The sequence below is a fragment of the Chelonus insularis genome, unplaced genomic scaffold, assembly GCF_013357705.1.
Source record: "Chelonus insularis isolate UGA/USDA-ARS -01 unplaced genomic scaffold, ASM1335770v1 contig_410_pilon, whole genome shotgun sequence".
NCBI classification, from domain to species: Eukaryota; Metazoa; Arthropoda; class Insecta; order Hymenoptera; family Braconidae; genus Chelonus; species Chelonus insularis.
The window spans coordinates 200,138-224,651 of record NW_023276567.1 but is presented as its reverse complement, the minus strand read 5'-3'; the positions used below and the strand labels follow the sequence as shown (position 1 = coordinate 224,651).

At 31.9% G+C, this 24,514-nt stretch overlaps 1 protein-coding gene across 3 annotated transcripts in view; it reads left to right on the top strand.

Moving 5' to 3' along the window:
• Window positions 1-24,514, top strand: part of LOC118069481 (zinc finger protein rotund-like) — a 72,690-nt gene that overhangs the window by 28,206 nt on the left and 19,970 nt on the right. For 2 of the 3 annotated variants that reach the window (XM_035087625.1, XM_035087623.1), the window contains exons 3-5: window positions 12,050-12,118; window positions 12,205-12,256; window positions 17,719-17,888. In XM_035087625.1, the coding sequence (XP_034943516.1) occupies window positions 12,050-12,118; window positions 12,205-12,256; window positions 17,719-17,888 (291 nt within the window). The remainder of the gene's footprint in view (window positions 1-12,049; window positions 12,119-12,204; window positions 12,257-17,718; window positions 17,889-24,514) is intronic. The other variant, XM_035087624.1, reaches the window with a different exon arrangement.

Here is a 24,514-nt window from a genome sequence, read left to right as displayed (position 1 = left end):
TTTTATAACCCTTTTAAAATTACAATGTCATCCCTAATTCAAAGGAAATGTTATTTATTGACTCGTGAATTTCAAATTATCTACTATGATTTTTTTATCATCACACTAACGATTTTTCTTTACTCATCAAATTACATTGCGGTGTCATTTGTTTTGATAAAAAAATTATTATTACTTTATCGATATATAATATATCGTTTTTACAATTCTCATAAAATTAGACAATTTTTTTTATTCACTAAAAAACTAGGGATGAATCTTTTTTTTATATTAAAAAAGAAGTTTTAAATCTACCGAAAATTAATTAACCTCTTTCGGAATATAATAATATGCCATTGAAATAAAAACGGTTGATTCACATGGAAAAAAAAAAAATGTGAAAAAAAAGTAAAAAAAAATTTTGAAACGGTTTTCACCCCCTGGTATTCATCGGCATTCTCTCTTAAACAATGACTTGGCTCTTTTTACCCGCGAAAAATGTCGTTGGTTGATTTGCATTTCTTCCTTAAATGATAAAAAAAATTGATCACGGTCGCTTAGAAGAAAAAAAAGTGGTATAAGGAAAAAAAATTTTTTTTTTAGAATGAAGGGTTGAAAAAAAATTTTTTCATCCCTTTCTGCCCTTCTTCTCTCACACCTTAGTTGTAGTTAAATAGTCCAGAGGCCATTATTTTAATTTTAGCATAGCCATAGTATAAGTAGTAACGAGTAGTGGGGAGAAAATGAGGATGAGCAATGAGGCAATTCCTCTTTCTTCTTTTGCATAATCTTAAAGGGTTAGTTTTTTCAACTAAGAACTCTCTCACACCCTTTAGTAGTATCTGTACATAATGTTTAGCATTTTCAACTTTCACCCTCGACGTTATTTCCTTTTTATTTTTTTCAAGCCCCTCCAATCTTCTCCTTATACTACTCGTATATTCTTTCTTATGGGGGCTAGGTCTAAAAAAAATTATCCTAAATACTCTTAAGCGTTTTAAAGGATTATGCCCGCGGACGCGTAAAAAATCCAAAAGGGTTGACCACCCGCTGGGCATAAACTACATATTTTTGCCAACTATTTCTCATCAACATCATTTCTCTATTGCTTACATTATTTCCCAACATTGAATTTCTGCATTTTCAATTGTCTTTATTCTTTTCAACATACATATATATTCACTTTTTTTTATTTATTTACCTATGTTTATTCCTATTGTTTTTATTCCTTTTCAGTTGTTTTAAAAACATAAGCTTCTATTTTTTATAAAAAAATCTTTACGTACTTTGAAAAATTTACATTACTTCCTTTCTTTTTTTTTTTTTTTTAATTTCATATATCATTTCTGTCTGTGTTCTTCCTTATTATTTTATAGTAATATTTACGTAAGTTTTACGCTTTTTAAATTACAATTAGAGAATGTTTGTTAAATAGAATAATTTTTTTTTTTTTTTATCATCATAACGAAAATATCTTTTACATCTTCATTTAACGGTAATGAGTTTATATACACTAATTTAAAAGATTTTACAAAAACAAAATTACTTATTTAGTATAAAATAAATGCTTCCCTCATTTGCTAGGATTTTCTCATAATTTTAAACTTTTTCATCGCTTCAACTCCATGAAAATCTCAACTTCACATTTTTTTAAACGTTTAAACTAAATGCATTCCAACAACTGCATTTGACATGACATTTGACATGACGTAAGGATTGAAAATGATATTTCAAGAGTAAATTTAATATGTAGGTCTATTAGAAGAGTCCTTGAAAAATAATAATAAAAAAAAAGAAGAAGAAGAAAGATGAGTGATAGAAGTGAGAGGATGAAGAGAGTTTTGGGTTTAGTTCTATAGTTTATACAACATCAACTACCATAGATGCAGATTAAACCAATTGTCTTGAACCTTACCATACTGAACCCTTACGTTAAAATCCTCCCTTCCATAATATTCTCTCGACTGGTCCAGTGATTCTCCACCACATAGGTGTCTGTCTTATGTCGTGAGAATCTCCTGATAATTTGCATATTGTGGATTATTTAAATTATTTTTTTTTTTATTGTCATACTGTCCCTTGTTTTTGACTCAACCTTAGTCCTCTATCTTCACTGTCTCGAGTACGCTTCCTATTGGTATTTAAATTCATTCTTTTCTCTCAAAGGGCGACAAACACACTCGTTGTGTTTCAATACCTTAACTATATAAGCAAAGATCCTAATTTTCGAGTTGAAAAAACAAACGCTCATGCTTACTTGTAATAAGATACTATTATTTCATAGGGTTGTACTCTAGTGGATGGGAAATATCTTTATAAAACAATTGATTAGTATTCAAACTATTCTCTATCTAAACTATTTAATAATAAAAATTATAATTATTACTTTTAAGTTGATGAAAAATTCTTTCTCAACATATCCTTTTTAAATGTATATTTAACTATAAATATTTAACTATTATTTATAATTAAAAATTCGAAAAAATATGTCAAAGGAAAAATTAATATTAATACGTAACGATGAAAATGAGCATATAATAAAATTATGCATTCTCTAAATCCTGCCGTAAGGTAAAAAAATGATGGCAGAATACAATAACAATTCCGGAGACGAGTTAAAAAGCCTTGCGGCGAGGATATGCGAAGCAAAAGATTTGAAGCAGGGTAGTTAGGATAGAAAGAGGGTGGTTGCGTTGTTATTACGTACATATATCTATATACATAGATACGTATGTACCCAGCATATCGCGTATAGTCGTAAAATGAAAAAAAAAGTTAGAGAAATAGACCATAATAAAGAATGCGCCATAGTCTCACGGTATTGTGTTTTAGCCAGGTAAGATAAAAGGGTAGTCCCACCTTCTGGAATACACATTAGAAGCCCTAGGAGTACAACTAAGTGTACAAGAGAGCTAAAAAAGTCAGCGGTGGTAGGGATAACAGCCCTGGAGAAGTGGATCTTCAACACCGGGCCATCCACCTAAGCAAAAAGAAAGGATCACCCCAAGTCGTGGCGACCCAGTGATGTCTCTTTAATTTTTATTAATGACAACGAATTTGAATTTTTGAATAAGTGATATGGGAAAAGCTAACATTGAGTGATTGTATAAGGATTTGTCGCTTTACGCAAGCACTACGTGACGTAGACATCGAAAATGTGCTTAGAAAACGGAGAAAGGTGATAGAAAAGAGTGCAGAGCATTGTGAAGAAAGAACCGAAAAGTGTCATCGATCATAATTATCCGGTTGACGGAACGTCAGAAGTGCGAAGTTGCTTTGGGGGCTCTTGTAGCGTTTTGTGTTGGATCATCATTGTCAGCATCTGAACTTTTACAATAACTTATCCTCTCTACTGATGGAATTTCATTTTTTACTCTAATTATTTATAATAATATTTCTTTTTGTCTGCTTTCAATTTTATTTTTACTGTTTCAGCTGTTTATGAATACATTTTTAAAATTATTTCTGAAAATTTCCTTCAATAATTAACATTTTCTCTCTATTATACCTCTCATATTGAACATCACTTTTATATAAATCAGAATTTTTAATTATCATTCCATTCAAAAATACTTCACTTCCCATTCTTCTATTATATTCAACGTTTTTTTCAAATTTTTCTTCCTTATCTTCAATAAATTTTCTTAAACTTGGATTCTTTACATTATTAACTTAAATTGCCTTCACTTCTTCAATATTCTCGACATCTTTCTATAATGAGTTGTCTATTTTTTATAAATAAATTTTAAATTTTAAAGTAACAGGAAAAAATAAAATATAAATAAAGTGATAATAATTTAGAAATTTAATTGGATGAAACGAAATTGAAGTTGGTAAAAAGTGGAATTGGTTAAATTAGATCAAAAACCAAGGAATCCGATATGGTATAATAAAAATGGCGAACACTTAAGGAATAAATGATTCTACAAGTTGTAGAAGCAATTCTCGAGGGCTTGCATTGGGTAATGTGTCGAGCCACTGCTGCTCAACTGCTCTGAACAGTGAATTCAGTGTTATATCGGGCCACGTGTTCCATATGTGATGAGAAGCAGACGTGAGTACAAGCCGGCTCATCAAGATATAAAAGTATCTTAACTATTTGCTGACTATTTAATACCAATTGATTAATATGATTTAATTGATTCATTTAGAAATGAAGAGAGTAAAAAAAATAATCTTATTTACAAATTAAAAAAAGAAATATAATATTTGGATAAATTGATCAAATACTAGGATCACTGATAATGATTCCAAGATACTTGCGAAATTCTCGAGACTCCCTGCTGTCAAGAAGGTTGAAGAGTCCGCAGACAACAAAGCAGGTGGTAGTGATTTCATCAGCAGGTGCTAACACCTGCATTATGCTCTCTTTTTAGTATAAATTGGGATAGCACAAGCTCTAGAAAAGAGTTCTGGTCCGAAGTAGTTTCTTTGATGATGCAAGACACTTTTTGCGCATATAAAGTATAAAGTATATAGTCTCTGGAGTTCATCTAAGAAAGGATTCCGGTGCTTAAGTGGCTATTGAAAGCACTCAACTTCAGAGCGATCCATTGACACTTGAATTTCTGCTTCTAATATTTCTGATGACGCTTTTATGCAATGATGGACTGATTGAAAGATATACATTTATAAAATAGGGTAAATTTTATGTAAATCCAAAGTGATTTATATTTAACATGTGTACTAAAATGGTTAGATATATACATATAGAAGATGATTCACTGGGAGATGTAGAGAAATGTTTATGAGTAGATAAATTTGATTATTTATATGTGTAAAATATCTATATAAAGTTAACGTTGGAATAAAAGGCTAATCAGAATTATACGATAGATTTTTGAATTAAATGTCTGTGTTAGGAAGAACATAAAAGAAAAGATTGAGAGAAAGAGAAATTCGTATGACTGAGTTTTTGTTTTTCTTTTTTCATTATTTCCTAGTATATCCGTACACCCTCTTTCGGTTAGTGAGTACGCTGATAAAACAGCCCCTTAAAACGGTTTTACTGCCCTGAACGACGGGCAACGACGTCTAGACACCAGAGCTGTAAAGTTTGACCTACTCACCCCCAACTCCTACCCCTTTTTTTCTCTTTCTTTTCTACCCCTTATTCGCTATTTTCTCTGTCGTTTTTCATTTTTACGCTTTTTCCCTCTAACTCTGCTCGAAATATTCCGGGGTTTATGTCTTTCTTTATGTTCAGTTTGCATTTGCACCTCAGACGTCAGAAGTAGGGCAGATTCTTGGATTGGAAGAAAATAGAAAAAAAAGACATCAAAGCCTTCAAATTGATGCACCGTGAAGAGGTGCATTGAAAGCTTGTAAGAATGAGAAAGCAGTTTGTTTGGCTCAATGCCTTCCACGGTAACTCTATCTTGAACGTGCAGCCACAAACACTGAAGCATTTGCCCAAACAAGCCACAAACTATCCAACAAAGACACTAGGATCACTATATCGAGTGTGGCAGTGTAGATGCTTGGTTGCAGTCTGGACACGCTTACCACGTGTTGCCACAATCCAGGACTAGTCTTTGGGCTTTATAGTTATAAGGATCTATGGTCCAATGTGTGATTGAAAAAGACACGCTCTTTCTTTTCTTCTTTTGAAAAATGTCAAAATATTTTTTTCACTTGACTACGTGAGAATTTAGAGAAATTTTCAATCTGTTTAAACTTTTCTTTGAATATTTCCAATAATTAATTATTCCATTTTTTTCATTTACTGTGGTGTTTTCAATAATTATAAATTTAACTAATTTCCACATTTTGTTTTTAGTTAAATATCATAAAAATGTTTGATGTAGTTGAAAGTGAACCCGAAAAAAGAAGGCTCATTAAAAAATGGCAAGAAAAGAAGAATTTTGTTGTCGACGCTTTAATGAAATTATTCTGAGAAATGTAGAGAAGTTTTTAGCAGTAGAAGTAAAGTAGTTGACATAATTTTCTGTAAAATTTAAAGAACACTTTTTTTCTGTTAAAAACAAAAATTTTTAAAAATAATCGAATAAAGATAAATTTAGTTAAACTTTGTAATGAAAGAATTTCAAATGAAATTTACTTGGACTTGTGAAGTTTAACTTCATGGATTAAGAAAAAGATAAGTATGAAATGGTTTACTATGAGAAAGAAAATCAAAACACGTTTTTATAAATAACTTTTTCTGTCTAGTTAATACGAAAGTTTTGCAATCTTAGACTGCTTTGACATACATCATCACTGAAGTTAGTAATAAAGTTTACTTTGAGGGCATGAACGACTGAAACGGAAATAATTTTCACATCTTTAAAGAAGTCAAAACACATTTTTTTACATGTTATATTTATTAGTTTATATCAAAACTTCAAGACTTTCCCAATTCTCAACTTCAAAACACACAAACTGAAGTTAATAAAGTTTAAGGGTTGAAGTTGAAACAGTTGAGGCAAACAAACATCATTTTAAATACGTCTAATCTACACTTCTATGAATTTGATTTGATGTTAATTATTACTTCGTTTTAAAGATATTTCAAATAATCTTTGAATTTATTTTATAAATAAACAAAAAATATATATAGAGAGAGAGAGTAATTAATTTTTAACAAATCTTATCTACAATAAAATTGAATGAAAAAAATGATTAATGACAACTTGACTTTAAAGAACTTGAAGGAATTTTTTTATTTGCCTTATCATTGTTTATACGAAAATTTGATGATGCGAGATTTTAAAATGTCTAGACTGAAGCTAATAAAGTTCGCTAGGGGGTGTATAAGGGGTTGATAGGATGGAATACAAAAGTGGAAGGGGAAATGCATTTTCTCGTTTATGCAGTAACGACTCTCGGTTTAGTTGCAGAGAATGTGACAAGGGGTTATGAGGGGGAAGACGTAGGGGTAGAGATTGAAGGCATGTATATACAGAAAAGTATAGAGGGTAGTAGAGGAGACGTATAGGTTTATGGGTTTCGCGAGCAGGCAGCGGCTATCCCGCGTCTGGCGCGCGGCTGCCGTTGGGGTTGTAAAAATTTTACTGCGAATTGTCTGCAGACTCTACCTCCTATGGCGCGATGTTATGGCCAAGAAGAATGGGAATTTCCTCAGTAATTCCGCAATGGCCAACAGCAAAAAGCTGTCTGGGTCGTGAGAGTTTCTTATCTTATTTTAGGTCAGTGCACCATTTTTTCCCCACAGATTTTTAATATTATCTTTTTGTGATTTTTTCCCAAAAAAAGAAATTTAATTGTATTTTTAATTAAAATATAACATTTAGAAGTCTCTTTAAATCATTCAAAATACACTGACGAAACCATACTTCTGGATTAAGAATAATTTTATTCTTAATCATAATATTCTTAAATAAAAAAATAATTCATGAACAACATAACAATAATGAAGACAAGATGAGAATAGAATAGATTCACTGTGTTATGTAGTACAAGTATTATTCTTTCTATTTAAGAATATTATAATCAAGAAAATAATTATTCTCGATCCAAGAATGTTATTTTATCAATGAAATTGACTACTAATAAAAACAGTTAACAAGCAAGTAAAATTTATAGTCAATTTAGAATTTTATTAAATGAATGAATATTCGAATTCTAGTGAATATAAATACCGAATATCAAACAGTTGAATTTTTGTTTTATTTGGGATGATTTTTTTGTTCAACTTTGTGCTCTTTTTGATGATGTACTAGCAGTAAAAATCAAAGTTATCGCTTGTAGGAATCTAAAATATGACAAAGAAGGCGAAGAAGGGCTGGAAGTAGGAAGAGAGGAATAAGTTACGATTCAGTGCCAACTGTTGAGTTTTATCACTCGGTTCTCTTTACTTTGCTCCACTCAATCCCCTTACAAGTCCTTTACTCTGCATATGTCGGCTATGAGGAACGACGACGAGGGAAGTCACACGAGATAGGCCACATGTGTGCATGCGTTCTTCTCATTCTCTTACTTTACTTAGTCTCTTCTACCCCTCCCCCTCATCTCTTATGGTTTAGAACCGACCATCTTTTAAATTCTCTCAAGAGGCCTTTGACGTCTACCAAAAAAACATCTTAAATGATATGACTTGCCCGGTCCTAAATAAAAGTATAAAGTTGTGGGAACACATGTGTCTAATGTTTATACGCTTGGACTCATCTTCTCCCGCGGATCTTCCATACTTTGCTATTCATTTATCACCCAAACTTGCTACCTAATCATTTCTAAAACTTTCCGGATGTGATTTGAGCCAACTTTCAACTCTATGTGCACTTTAACCCTCTCAGTCCAGCTGCTGTCGATTCATCAAAAACCTTGTTTGTTCACAAGGGGTCCAATGACCCAAGGAGCTATCGATACTTTTTCTCTTGCACCATTGATTTCAACAAAAAATCATCTTTAAACATTTTAGTCAAGTTACTTTAAATTCTTTGACAATTTATTTGGTAATATTAAACCTGATAATGATAATGACACTACTGATAGTTGATTTAAAAAGTTTTTTATGATATAATGAGATTAAAAAAAATAAAGATTTTAGAAAAATATTATTTATTGTATGCTTTTCAATATGTAAGGCAAGTTATTGTATTAATTATTAAACTATCGAAAAAATGCTTTTCATTATGAATTACAAAAGTAAAATTTCATTTGAATTCTGTAGCATTTTTTTCCACAAAAAACTTTTTTAAAAAATAAAAAAAACAATTCGCTATTGTGTTTATGCTTTTTTTTTTTTTTTTTAATTTAGCATTAATATAAATGTAAAATATTGACTCGTCAAATACCTATGATGTTAAAAAGTATCGTTAATTAATGAAAAATAGAATAAAAGTATATAGATTGAAATAGTTGATAATATTTAAAGTGGTACTTTTTTTTGAGCATCTTAAAACTATAATTTCTCTGTAGAAAAGATCTTGAGATATAAATTTCCAGTATAACTTCAATATCAATCCAATTTCCTGCGAGCAAACATTATTAAGATCATTTCTTCCAAATGATTCCAACTCTATTAGAATTAAATTGAATAAGTCAAAAAAGAGTCTTAAGACTTAAGGAGTGAAAAATGTTGATTAAAAAAAAAAAAAAAAAGTTTTTTGGTGGCAAATGACGTCAGTTAGAGTTGTACTAGGTCGCGGTGCCCTTTGGGGTGATCGTCACACATATTCGCGTCTCCAATATTGCCATCTACGTTGCTCATGAAGCTTAAAAGTGAGACAAAAGACAAAACCTAACCTGACTCTTTTTTTTCCATCTCCTTCTATCTCGCCGAAAAAAGCAAGGCTCGCAGAAAGGACGCCGGGCGTCGTAGCGCTCTTTGGCTGATCAATACGCCGCCTCGTACGCGGACGGTCACGCATGTGCAGGGTGGGTTAGAGAGACCACCCTCCTCCTCCATTCCTTTCCTAGGCTGCCCGATTTTTTTCCTCCTGTTACCTCCTGCATTTTTTACGCCTTTTTTCCTCCTCACCCTCTTCGGCGCCGTCGTCTCTCGCCCACTTTCTCCCACACACTCACCCCTTACGTCTCATCCTCCTTCTTCACCACCTCCCCATCCCTTTTCCCTAAAGCTTTGAGGCTACAGGAGAGAATTTTCTCTCTCGCGTTCTATTTTTTTTTTATTTTTCCCCGTCGTTTCTTCTCCTTTTTTCTCGCTTATTACTTCTTTTTTCTTCACTTCGTCCCCTCACTCTTCTCTTACCCTCTCGACCCCCTCCTCCTCCTTCTCCCACGGACGTCGGCGTCCTTTTGCTATCGGGGCTCTCTCGCCTATCGTACCAATACTTTCTTCCATTCTCCATCACAAGCACATGGGCCTCACGTCTCACAACTACTTTTTCAACTCACCCCCTTATTCTAACCCCCCATCTCCCATTCTGCTTCAACCTCACCCCTACTACCATCCAACCCCCTTCAGCTAGTTCTACGGTTTTTTCGCGGGGCTGAAGCGTGTACTAATACTACCATAACGTAAGCCTTCGCCGAAACCCACACGAGTCCGTCCATGAGACATGAAGCTTCTACTGACGAGCCGCAGGGGGTGGAAAAATCCTCGATCCCTCTTTTTATACACCCCAACCACCCTTTCTATCCTTCACCTCTTCTCCTCTTCGATACCTCACGTTGCTTCCAAACTCTCTCGTGCTTGCTCCTGGTTACGTGTTAATTCTTTTTTCGTTTCTATACTATTTCTATGCACTTTTTTTATACTTTTATTTTTTATTTCATTCTATTTACTTTTTTTATTTACTTTTCTTACTTGTATTCCGTGTAGACCAATACCGCACAACTATTCTCATTTTAAATTGACATTATTGCAAATTTATCCTGATTTTTTTCAACTATTTATTTTCATTTTCAAATTATTATATACATTTTTAAAATACATCTTTTCAATTCTATTCATGGTAATTCTCAATGTTGTTATTAGAAATCAGTTGTTTATTTATGGAGTTTTGACAAATTTCTGAAGATTTTATTATTTTCCATGTAATAAATATGTCTATTAAATATTTAAATACTTTGCAGTTTATGTAATAATAACTCCAATCATCATTTATAACACTGATTAAATTATTCACCAATCTCGGAATTATAAAAATAATATAAATTCAGTTTGTTTAATTTCATAATACTATTTTAAGTAATATAATTGTCAAAACCAGTAGCATAAAATTGCCGGTTAATAAGTAATGGATAACGATTGGAATATATTTTTGTACGTAGGATAGAAAGAAACACAATATGTATATATATATACATAAAGAATAAGATAAAAGAAAGTAAAAAAAGGCGAGAGCCAATCGATTGGCGCTTGTCCCGACCGATTCTAACCTTAGACCCGGGCAAAAAAAAAATGTTCTTTCCCGTCTACTACAAAAATAGAACATGGCGGCGAAATAATGTCGCGAGGGCGAGAAGAAAGAGAAAAAATAAAAATCTAGAAATAAAAAAGCATAAATAGAAAAAAAAAAAATGACAAGAGACAGTACGATTTCCGGGTCGATCTGTGATGCATCACTCATTTTTCCATTTTTGTCCTCATTCTGGGCTTCTTACTCGCGATCAAAGACCCCTCCGGAACTCTAAAACGGAACCTCCAAATAAGTGAGAGAAGATTCCCATTGAATTCTCACTTGGTGTCCAAGTGTCCACCCTCTGTACATCCTCTTGCTGATGACATCTAGATCATTTTTCCCATCATACACTCGAATCAGTCTCTTTCGCCACCTGTAGCAAACATTACGATGCTCGACTATCTATTTTTAAAACTTTAAGTTGTCCCTTTTCCCTTACACTTTCTGTCACTACCAACCCCATTTTAGTGTGTGAACATTCGAGATCAAGGACTGAGTCCATTGCCCTTCAAGCCTAAGCGTAGGTGACCCATGTAGAATTCTAGGTTATAAGGGATATCAAGGGATGACCTCCTTTTTATCCTTCTTCAAACTTGATAAATTGTCTCACTTCATAATTGATCATATCCGCTGCTAATTTTATTCATTTCACAATCTTAATAATCGTTTTCTAATAAATTATTTATTTCATTCAATTATTCGCAATAATTATTCCAATAATTTTTTTTTATTTCATATTGCTTCAGTATATTTTCATCAGATTGAATAAAAATATCGTTAAAATAAAAAAAGTAATGATAAGTATTTTTTATCCTTTTCGAAGTGAGAATAATTTATCCCCCCTTTACTACTTTTATAGCCCATAAGGGAGCAGTGAAGAGCGCGAGAGAGAAAGAGAAAGGTCTCTAAAAGGGTTAAATGTAAGGGTCTGTGAACGGAACTTGCGTCCAAATAACGGACAATCATTTTGCTAGTTTGAAAAGTGTGAAATCGCTTGACACTTTGATAGTTTAGCATTATTATAGATGTTAGAGAAAACCTTTTTAGGTCATTATTAGACTTGATATTTCAACTAATTCACACGTCATTTTATCCAAATGGAATTGTTTCATTTCTTATGTTTCTATTATTTAGATATACGTCTTTGTTCCTAATGATGATTACAATGGATTTAAGCTTAAGTCCCTTTTTTTTCTATTGTATCATAGTTAATTTTTCTTTTTGTTTCTTTTCTCTTTTAGCAATGCAATCCCCACGAAAAGGATGCTGACTATTGGGGCACTGGACGTGGTACAAAACAGGGATATGAGGTGAGTTACTATTCAAATCCTTAATTTCACGCCACAACATAATTGTTAGGCATAAAGTTCGCAGATTCTACCTTTCTGAGACCCAGCATTTTTTGTTGCAGGCCAAGATGAATGCAGATCACAATCAGTTACAAAAAGGTGAGTTCAACCCTTTATATCAATTTGTAGCGAAAAAAAATTAACATTCCAAAAAAAATACTATGTGTTGTTGTTAATTTAAAAAATACATTTATATTTCACAATGACTTAATTTTTATACATATTAATAACAATGGGATTATTTATACTTGTTTATTGTTACCTTGAAAAAATACACGTCCTCTACAACACACATGTGATTAAATAGTTAAATATATTATTGAAAAGAAAAAAAAACAGGTTTAATCATAAAATGCATTTGCAAAAAATTAAGAAAGAATATGTTGAAGATTTTTTAGACAAAATTTATCCTCAATTTGATGAAAAAAAAAAAAATATATTGATATAAAAGTTTACATTCACATTCATATCTCTCTTTGTCCTATTCTCTATTTTTCTTGTTCCTTTAATCTTGTCTTACGTCATAAATGCAAAGTCACAACCGGTTCTTTTAGATGTTGTCTACCTATGTTTACGTTATACTCTCACGCATCTAACAACATATATATTTTATTTTCACGCATGTATAAGTGCCGATTTCAGGTCCTCTCACCAAGCTAAATTTGCCCGGATGTTTCCTGTATCTTTCACTACTCCACTCCCCGCTAGTCTGTCTGGTTTGTATTGCGTTCTTTAGTCTTTTCTACAAGGTTACATTACATAACTAAAATCTATAGGTCAACCCTTGCATTTTATATCCATGCAGTTTTTTTTCTTTATTTTTGACTCAGCAGCTTTTTTTTTTTTTTATTCTGTTTATTCGTTAATAATTCCCCACCAATCACACATGTAGAAGGGAAAGTAAATGATAAAGTATATACGAAGTAAAAGTTACGATTCAAGTGCATTTTCCTTTCGTTCTGTTGGTAATGACCTGAGAGTTACATTTCTTGTAGTTTATTCACTATAAATTGAGTAATCTACCTTGTAAAAGGCTGTAACACGTTTCCATAAACGTTTTTCACTGCCAGTGTACTTATTCAACATGTGTCCAAGTGTTTCATGACCTAATCTAAATCATTTTTTACAATTGATTAACAATAAGCATTTCAAATTCAATCTTACAATTTATTTATAATCTTTTTATTTTTAAAAATACATTTGATTAATTTATTTTATTTTAAAATGATTAAATAATTTTGTTAGATCTTGTTGAATATTGTATATATTAATTTTTCAAATAATATAATTAGAGTTATTTTCCATCAATTATAAGCCAATCTTGGTATATAATTTTTAACATCCGTTTGGAAATTTTCTTTTAAGAAAATTTCTTCTTCATTTTTGGTAAATTTTTAATGATCTTATGGTCACTTGAACGGAAGTTACTGAAACAATATTTTAATGACTATATTTATTTTCTTAATGACTGACTAGTTTTCCAGCTGAAAAGATTTTTTTCAATTCCACTTGTTCACATCCGTTTTGAAAACGAGAAAAAAAAAATTTTCTCAATTTCCGTCAAATCCTAGAAATAATTAAATAAAAAATTCTAACTATTGGCAATTTGTATAATATTTCAATGATAAATGATTTTTTAAAAAGGTTAAAAAAAAATATTTATCTATGCTCTGTATAATAATTATCCTTATTAACATTTTTAACAAACGAGAAAATGATTCATAAGTTGATCATTGATTACATTTATAATATAATTAACCAAGAAAAATCAAATAGATCAATTTCCATAAAATGAATATGATCAGATGATGATTTGATTAGTAATTTCCCGAGAATTCAATGGGGGCACATATTTAAAAGTCATTAGACAAAGGAAACATAAGAGGCGTAACTTAAAGGTAAATAACTACGAAGAGACTAATTTCTTGAAGCGATCAAGTGTCTTGTGATCTTTCCTGATGTTTAAACCGGCGCCTGAGGCAACCCTCCTAATCAACCCAAGTCTTTCCCGTCACCCAGACCCCAGTTCCGCGTGTTGCGCAAGGCTAGAAGCAACAAGAGGTCCGTGAGTGGCTCGTTAATGCACAGATCGCATGATGCCCAAATCCAGCTTTGTGAATCTGCTCTTTGGCCGCCTCAAGGCCATCGTTTTTTTTCCATCTCCCTTACTCACATGTCTTGCTCGTTAATTCAACTCTATATTCATACCTAACCTTCTCTCATGACGACTTATGTTCTTCATATATGCCATGACTCGTCAAACTCATTGGAGGCGTCATTCCTTGGCATTTCGTGATCTCCTGGAGACACGATCCTTTATTCTGATTTCTCTCATTTAATCTCAATGAAACTATTGTTCTCAGAATTCCTTACACTGTTGCATTCTCCTTGAAAAAAAAAAACAAAATTTCTTCATTTACCTTGAAAAGCTCATTTTTACTATGAATGAATAATTTAGAGTTTATGATAGCATATATTTAGAAAGAAATGATTCGAATCATATTCGAAATATCACCAGTCTGCAAGATGTCTAGACTCTAGACTCTAGACCAACATCGTTCTATCGCTTTATATATCTTTTTATGGCCCAAACCGTGTAGTAGTGTAGTCGTTTTTTTTTACTTATATTCACCTGTGAAACTGTTACTTTGCTTTGGCAAAAAAAAACCATTTAAAAAACTCAGACAGACAGAAGATGAACGAGTTGAATTGATTTATTCATACATACTTAAAATTTTTTGCCTTTTTTTTTTTATTTAATTGCAATCAATAAATATAGTCTTTAACTGATTTTTTTTATCCTTTAAATTTTATTTTTTTCTAAATTAAAATTATCTTATTTTTATTGTTTATACGTATATGTGGATTTATAATATTTATTTGTCGCCTTAACACTAAATATATACATCATCGTTTCTTTAATATTTTAAATGTCTCTGGTTCCTATCACTCTTTTTTTTTTTTTTATTCTATATTACTCTCTTCTCTCACGCTCGACCGGACTTGAAAATCGATTAATCGATCGTCCACAGCCACTGACATTTGCCGAGTTATTTGCATAATTCAATGTGTCCACTGTCCTCTTTCGTCTTCACCTACATGATCTATCAAATGAATAATATTCACACAAACGACCTACCTTATCAGTGGAATAAAATAAATATTTTATGTTTGGGTTTTATTTAAAATTGTTGGAAAAAACTAATAACTAAAAATGGAAGTTTAAAGAAAAAATTATTTCATTGAAGTTATAAACATTTAAAATGTGTATATATCATTTAATGTAATTTTTATTATTGTGATTATTTTTATAACAATAACTTATGTTTTCCAAATTGTTATTATGGTTTTATAGTTGAGATACGACTGAAGACTATAACGGATTTTTTCTTTCGTATTTCAACAGAGAGTCAGATGCTCACGTCTGCCTATTTATTATCTTCGTTATAAGAATAATTACTACGTTTATGAAAAAAGCCAGTAATTCAACGTTAAAAGAAATTTATTTTTAATTGCTCCAACCGTTTATTCAGTTTTATTCTTTTCTTTTTGATGATTCATTTATCAATTGAGCTTTTTCAAAAATTTTAATTTCAGTTAAAAGTGATTATTTATTTTTTTCAATTAATTCATTATTAATACCAACATCACTTTTAGACTTTTTAATTATTCAAATTAATAACTCTATTGTACTGTTGTGTTATAAATATTTAATAATAATTTTGACTTGGATATATTTATGGATGTGGATACTTAATTCGCTTGAAATGGCATAAATTGGAATTTCAATTCGAATATAAGAGAGAAAAAAATAAAAGATTTTGACGAGAAAGTTTAATTGAGTAAGATTTTAAAAAGAAACCCAAAGTGTTGAAGATTATAGGATAAGTCTGTCAGCCATTTAATAATAATTTAGGCTGTGGATATTTACTCACATAAGTTTAAAAACATATTGAAGCATATGTGTGTTGTAGTGGGTGTGAATGACGACGAATGCACAATTTCATATAGAAACAGACAATGGGAAATAATTGACAAATTCCCACGCACATCAACAGCTTTGTTTGTTAACCATTCTGCCTTTTTCTAGCCTTCTAGAGAATTTATATTATTTTCTGTTACCTACATCGTCAACACTTGAAACTTTAATCTCCTAACTAGAGGTTGAAGCAGTAGTTTATTTACCATTTTTATAAACACGTCAAATTTTTGTAAAAAATGATTGCTAAACAATTCAATGAATTAATTAAAAATTAAAATAAATACCGTACATTATCATTTATGAAAAATTACTGTTTAAACTTGATGACTTTTTCATAAAATTTATCATTCATGTCATTAATAATTTATTATTGTAACGAGAATAGTTTTTAAAAATAAATTTCCGTTGATGATAGATTTAAAAAAAAATCTTTCGAAATACTCTCTGTACCCTGTTCATGATGATGACGACGCGTAAAAGAGTAATTAAGCAATGCAATGTACATGCAAAGTCCAAGAAAACATATAGCAGTTGAGTTTGAACGAAGAACAACACTTGTAAAGTTGTCTATTGACGTGAAACATTTGCTTAGCAATATTAAGAGTGCGAGTAAGATGAAGAAAGAGTACCAAGTGAGAAGAGAAACTGTATTACGTGCATGCAAATTGTAATCGTCGAGTTCAAGCGCACTGGAAAGATCAATTAGCTATGCTAGATGCTGAAAAGAATCTTGCTGTATACTTATCTATATTTTTCATCTATTTTTTGACCGTTTTTGTTTCTAAAATTGTCTATTCATTTTTCCTTAATTATCTCAATAATATACTATTTTAAAATGTTCCGTCAATTAACTTACTTCATAGATTAAATGTTTAAAATTCAATTCAATACCTTTTATTATATTAATAAGAATAAGAGTAAATGACTGAAAGTTAAATTCATAATGCTGTTTACCAATTATCTACAAGGTTAGAAAGGTGTTAAAAATATTATTTAAGAATTTAAATAACTTTTATTGACTAGTCTATCATCTCATCTTGACTCGGAGATCAACAGCAAGGTAAGAGAATTGATGCTGACGCAATAGCACAGCGTGCAAAGGGCAAGGATCTTTTGGGTTGCAAGGACGCTCATGATTCCATGTTGCGACTGGTTGTCATTAATATAACAGCTCAAGTGTCAGCATGAATGTGCCTGCATACATCTCTATATAGTTATTATATATAGCTTTTATACTAACATATGAGACTTTCAACTGCTGCTACTGCTACATAGCAGTGAGAACTAGATCATCCTGATGCTAATTAGTTACAATCATTTTTCAAATGATCAGTGTACCAATAGTTCATCAATCTTTCTATAGATATAACAAATTAATAACCATTTCCACTTAAAAAATACATTTTAAACATAATATATTACATAGAAATATGATAAATTTATTATCCAATATTCATTACCAAAGTCTTTTTAAGAAAAAATAATTAATTATATTGATGAGTTTATTAGTGACTATTTTGGGAAACATTTTAATTATAACAGCATTTTAATGGATTGAATTGAATATTGTGTGTTGTAGGAGATGATCAATATCGAGGAACTGGTGGAAGCAGTAGCGGAAGTCCGCCAGCAAGTCTCTTAGTTGTGCCACAACCATTGACAGTTAAACCCTCACATCCATCACATCTAAACCCCCATCTTGGGGGTCCACATCCCCCTAGAAAATATCAATGCAAAATGTGTCCTCAGGTAAGTGTGTTGTTGTAAACATTTTATTTTTTTTATCAGTTATATCAATTCGTTGTTTATTTTGGTCCCAAAATAAAGAGATTTTTTAAATCCTTTTGGACCTAAGGATTAGAGAGAGAGACAGGTTTCCAGTTGGTAAAAAGTGTAATATAGCTGCTTAAAGTAGTATGGTATGAAATGAGAAAAATTACTTAATCTACGGATTTTGTCAATAAAATTTTATTACAAATTTTAAACTCAGGTGCTAAATGAGTTAGAAAAAGGGTAAGGTAAAGAAGGAAGGAGCAATAAAAACGTGAAAGTATTAAGTAATTAAGTTTTACAATTTCTAATCTTACTTTTCCACATTTTACTATTGTAGTCTTTAAAGAAAAATTACTTTCTTATTTTGGCCACATTTTATTACTTTAGTGGTCATTTTTATTTTTTAAATGTATTTATCCAGATGTTCTGAATTGTTTGATGATTAAGTAAATGATGCTATTCCGAAAAGTTTTCAACTCGACATTTTTCTATTAATCTTCAAAAATAGTCGAAAAACAATTATGTATTCCTAAAAGTATCTTGAGTAAATAATTGTAGTATATGTTAATTCTCATGAGTTTTCAAAATTGTATCCCACAATATGTTTTAAAAAAAGCCTCAAATTTGGTCCTTTCACTTAAATTTATCCCACAGTAGAGCTATCCCTAGAATGACCTCCAGGTCCACATGGCCAAGGGTCAGAATCTCAGTTACGACGGAAGGTAATGGTAGTCGATTTAAGTGAGAAAAATTTCCTAATCTCCAAATCGAGCAAACATATTTATTAAAAATTTTATGATACCAAAAAAAGGAGAATTCCAGAAAGGGGTTGGCAGGAAAAAAGTTCAGTCAAAAGTCATAAAAATAGAATTAGCAAAAAATATTCACCCCCACAATTTTTTTTTCCTATGGGTGTACTTTTATAGTTAACCAAGTTAACCCTTCGAATATCTTCACACTTTCCAACCCAACAATCACAACTCTTACAAAACCACTGTTTGGGCTTTACATTGTAAAACATGGGGACTTATTTTTGAGGTATCCAACAACGGTGCAGGACCTACAGTTATACAGAGTAGTTGTAACAGTATAGCAACAACATAGTCGATTTCTACCAGGTAGTTGGAGATGATAAAAGGGTTCCAACTATAGAATTAAGTTGTTCTCATCTCTTTCACCAATTTACTTACTTTTATGATGACAACTTGAAAAAAGAACCTTTTTAATCCGACCTTACTTTCAATTTATTTCGGAAAATATTCATGTTTATCCCAATGAAGTAAATAACTAGCAAATATGAAATTACATTATTGAATAAATTATGTATTATATGTGTTTTATTGTTAAAACAAAGGTTAATATTTTGGAATTATATATACATATGATAAATTAATAAATTATTGAAACATTGGTTAATGTAATTTCATCTATTTTATATGAAGGATTAGTATTAAATTTGTATGGCAGATAATAATAATGATAATTATTTTATAATTAGTATGATATTCATTTTAGTATTATTCCGTTAAAGGATTTTTTTCCTTTATTATGTCCGGTTAGTTTAAAATTAAATTTAGTAAATAACTAAAAGACAACAGTTAAAGATAATGTTTTTTTCAATGTAAAATAAGATAGAGAGGAAAATAGTTAGGTTTGCCTTGAGTTGATACTTTGTGCTTCTCGTGGTTGCTTCAAGAAATAAGAGGCAAGATTCAAGTCCGGAGGCAAGTGTACCGTGACGGCACAGCATCCTGTGTTCCTCTCTCCTCCCTTCTCCCCTTATTCACTTCGCCACTCTCTACTGTAATACGTTTTGTCTTATCCTTCTTGCTTATATTTAGTTGTCGAAGGCGCTTTCTCTCTACCATCGGCACCTCTTTGCTCCCGGTCTTCCGCTCTATACAAGTGTACAAGTATACACTACTCATCCTCATCATCATTATCGTCATCATTCCAGAAAGAGAAGACCTGTGATCGATCCCTTGATTTCATCCCAAAGGAAAACCGCAACGACCTTTACCTTGCAAGCTTAAACAAAAAGTCCAAACTGAAAATAATAAGTGTGAGGTTTGTTTTTCTATACTCGTTTCATCAATTACCTCTGAATTACTTCCTGAGATAAACCTACACATTTTTTCTTTCCAACAAAAATGTATCAAAAAACATCTACAAATGTTTGCATCATTCTTTCCTCCCTAAATTATCTTTTCATTTAATTATTTTCGTTGTAAAGGATCATTTATCGCAAATTCAGGAATTCTTTGAATAAAATTTCAATTAATAAAATAAAATATCCTCGATAGTTTGTTATTACAACTATTAGTCACATTTGGATATAGAAAAAAAATTACAATAAAGAAAGAAAGACAAGTATTACATAAAATTTTTTTCTGTATTGATATAAATTGAAATTTACACTCTGATAATTTCCTAAAAAAGCGTGAATTCTAATCTGAACAAGTTCCCATAAGAAATTCAGTCTGAAGAGCCCCCTCTCTTACATGAATAGGGTTTTTAGCTATTGGGTTAGGTTGGGTAAGGTCGGATCAGGTGCCTGGTGGTGTGCAAAGAAGATTCTGAAGTAGGTAAGAGTGAGAAAAGACAAATATATTCATCTCTGTTGCTCTTTAAGATTCCATAGGTTTCTTGACAGCCTCCCACGCCAAACAAAAGTCCTTAAGCCTTAGAGACTGAACATGATACCCCATTTACTTGTCTATGTACTAAATTTCTAAGTCTCCCATGTTCGTTTGAAGGTACAATGGCCACTGAGAGTTATGTAACCGTCTGTCCATCTATTTCAGCCTTGATGCCTTCAAGAAAAAATCTGGGTCCAATGTAGTAAGATTCTCTTTAACATATGAGTTACTGGGTGATCCAGTATTAAAAGAAAATGATGAACAGAAATTGGAACTTTTGACATTAAATAAGGATTTCAAGTGCTAAAGAACATCAAATAAAGGCTCTCATAGTCTTCTCTAGGTTGAGATCTTAAATAAATTTATCAAGTACATGAAAGTTAATAACCCTAAATTTAATTGGGTTCAAAATTAATTATCTTTCTCTCCTTTCAATATAATAGGTTTAAACAAGTGCATCAAGAAAAATGAAAGTTCATTCATAGGTATTAATGGTAATGATACAATTAAAAAAAAAAGTTGAATAGATGACCGTAGAAGCTCTACATATAAGATATCTTCCATCAAACCTCCTAGTTGGTTCTATATTTGTAAAAGGAAATGACAGACGGAGTCTCTGATCTTAAGTAATAGTGTAGAAGAACATGAAAACTCGAATTCTACAGATAATGATAATGACGGCGGCAGTGATGTTGATGATGATGATGATGAAGAAGCCATAACGGACCAGTGATGATGCGTGACAATTCGAATTTGGCCGCAATTGCCTACCTAAGTCACGTGATGATGAGAGGAAGTAGTCAAAATCACTGAGTAGTCGTTCATTCAACTCTTCCACCTTTTTTTTAATCTCTCCTTCCTTATTCTCTTCTCCATTTTTTTCGTCTCATCTTCCTTTCGGTCAAGCCGACCCGAAATTACGTCTAGCGAGAGCGTAGTAAATGCTACCGGTTAATAGTCCCGCTCTCCTTTCTCTTTTTTTTTATCTTCTTAAAAATATATATACATCCATACTTACAAGTTTAAATTTTTCTACATTAATAAAAACTTTTTTATTCACTCAAATTTACTATGTTGGTGTCGCGTGGCAATCTCTTTGACCATTGAGAACTGGTGTAAAGTAAGAAGAACGATGTTGAATAAGAGAAAAAAAATAAAAGAAAAAGATTTATAATATGATCTGGTGCTTTTCGAAATAATAGGAGAAAAGAGAATTATTGAAGAAAAGAGAGCAAATAATCGAGCAAAAAAAAAAAAATAGCTGCTCGTAAATCTGTGGCTGGGCCTCATCACAGTGAATATTTTCTCTCTTCGTCCTCTTCATCATCCATGCATTCTCTTCCTCATCGTTTCATCTTGCAGATTCTTAAGTCTTTTATCATTTTTTTTTTTCTTTATTTTTAATACACCGACCTCTACACTCTTCGCTCAGCACGACTAACGAATATGGGCCCTGCGGGGCCTTAAACTAGACTCGAGACGGTAGCAGAATCCCTTGAAAATTGAGTAGCTATAAAATTAATTATCCGACGTGCTTTATCTCTACCCGGCGGATATGCCTTCCAATTGTGATGTCTCCAGACACCGGAGTATTTTATAGTCTTATCAATTGATGAGAGGAACGAGAAAAAAAATTTCTTCTTTATGACGAAAAAACCATAAGGCTACTTTTTGACTAGAAATGCCAATAAATCTTTCAATTTAAAATTTCATATGGTTGATGGTAATTTGAAGTTACATATGACTATGAGAAATGATATTTGAGGTGGTGGGAATGCAGATTAGTCAACAAAAACAATTTAGGTTTCCCAGTTAACCTTATGGACGTGTCGAATGCAGGAAGACATTGCTCCCACTCGTTGTCTTACGTATGGTTTTTATCTTTCCCGGTCGTTTGTATTTGTGGGTCCAGACATAGGGACAGGTGGCAGACCGGTGATCGAGGGAGCACGAAAACACAAACGATATGATAGAAAAAGATGCAAGAGCCTGAGGGCATGGGAACCTGACTTCGAGGGCAGCATCCCTAGGAAGTGAGCGCAATCCTCATCCCTACTCGTTTCCTCTTCTTTAAATCGAGGGGGAGCAAATGAGGAATATAGGGGTTTGAAAAAAGGCGCTTCTGAGAGGGGAAAAACACACATTTGCTTATATACATTTACTTTCTATCCTGAAAATTCATCAGGCCGTGTCTGATACCCGCAAACATTCTAAAGTGGCCTCTATAGTAGTCCTAGATCGATTTTCCTAATTTTATAAGGACATGGCTTTCTTCAGTTCCTTTCTATTTACTTACTATTTCTCTATTTATCTAATGTAGTCATTATTTAGACTCCAAATAAATTTATACAACCTTTCTTTTTTCGTACCTTCAATCATCATAAAATAATTCACAACAAATCTTCTATTTTAATGCATTAAAAATATCTACAATATTTATCAAATAGATAACGTCATATTTAAACACTTGAAGTACATTGAAATACAATGCTACAAGTTGTAGTTGATTTTGATTATTTCATTTAGAAAAGATATTTTAAAAGTAATTGTAAAAATAAAGTTTCTTAAAAGAATCCAAAAAGATAAAAGTGAGACGGCTCAACTGATTCAAATTACACCACTCTTAAAGAACTAAAAGATCTTAAGTACTTTAAATTTTCAAATTATTATCATTATATGAATGAAAAAAGAGACTTAATTTTTTAAAATTATTTTTTGAAACAATTTATGGATTACAGACAACATATTTGTTACAAGGTTGTTTTTTTTTTTATCTTTTCTTTTAAATTCATCATTCCCATTATTACATGATCTTGATTAAAAATAATTATGAGGCATGCCTCAGGTCCGAATTTCCGGTTGTTCGATCACACCCTTAATAATTCCATAGTGGCTATATAGAACGGAGAAAGATATTCGGTAGGAGCAGAGTATATTCTTGATGTTGAGATTGATTTAGTAAGCTAATGACTAAGTGAGCCTCATATACCGCGGCATCTACTCCTCCTCTTCTACACGAAATTAAGAAGCGCTCTTGGGGTCTTCGCGCTTACCTGCACCGCCGAAGGGATCTCGACATCTGGTCAGATTCTGTTTCATGAAACGGCGATCAAGAAAAAAGAGATGGTGATGAAAGTATGTACAGAAAAAAAAAAGACTAAGACCATAAGCATATATACTCCCATTTGGGTCTTATCAAATAGAAAATGTGTGGGAAATATCCACTTCTTCATTCATCCGACGTCCGCCCTCGTTTTTTTTTCTTTTTCTCTTTCATCAGTACATAACGTGTATTTAAAAACTAAAAATAAATCCAATTTTTTTAGGTGGTATAAGAAAAAAAATTACAGGTGTCCCATAAATTGCTTCTATAAAAGTAAATGTTGATTAACGTAATAGGGAAGGGTGAAAGTAGGGATGAGTACCAAGAGAAAAAAAAGAAATAAAAGAAATTCGTATAGTCGTCAATTGATTTTTTGCGTGGAATATTCGCCAAGAATATACACCAGCAAACGTGTGCCTGGCACGAGCGTAAAATAGGGATTGTGTTATAACCCCTTCAACCTTTGAGCGCGTGCCGTCGCTTCTTTTTTTTTACCAGAATTGTGAAAAAACGAAATCCCGAAAAAATTGTGGTCTACACACCCTTGGAAAAAATTCCCTTTGGGGAAATAAAGCCAACGATATTCTGGTGGATCGTTAAATCTACAGACACGCGTGCAACGGATATTTTTTTTTTTTACTCTTCCTACTATTGGTACAACGAATATGGCAGCTAAAGTTCTACGTCCATCAGGCTACAAGGCAAATTTATGATAGAATTTTTTTATATCTTTGGAAATATTGAGAAATGAGTAGGGAAGGTCCCATATAATGCCCAGTAGGTCCACCATATTGAATCACCCTTCAAAAGCTGCTACGCTTCACGATGTTTTTTTTCACCTTCGCGTACGATCCACCCCT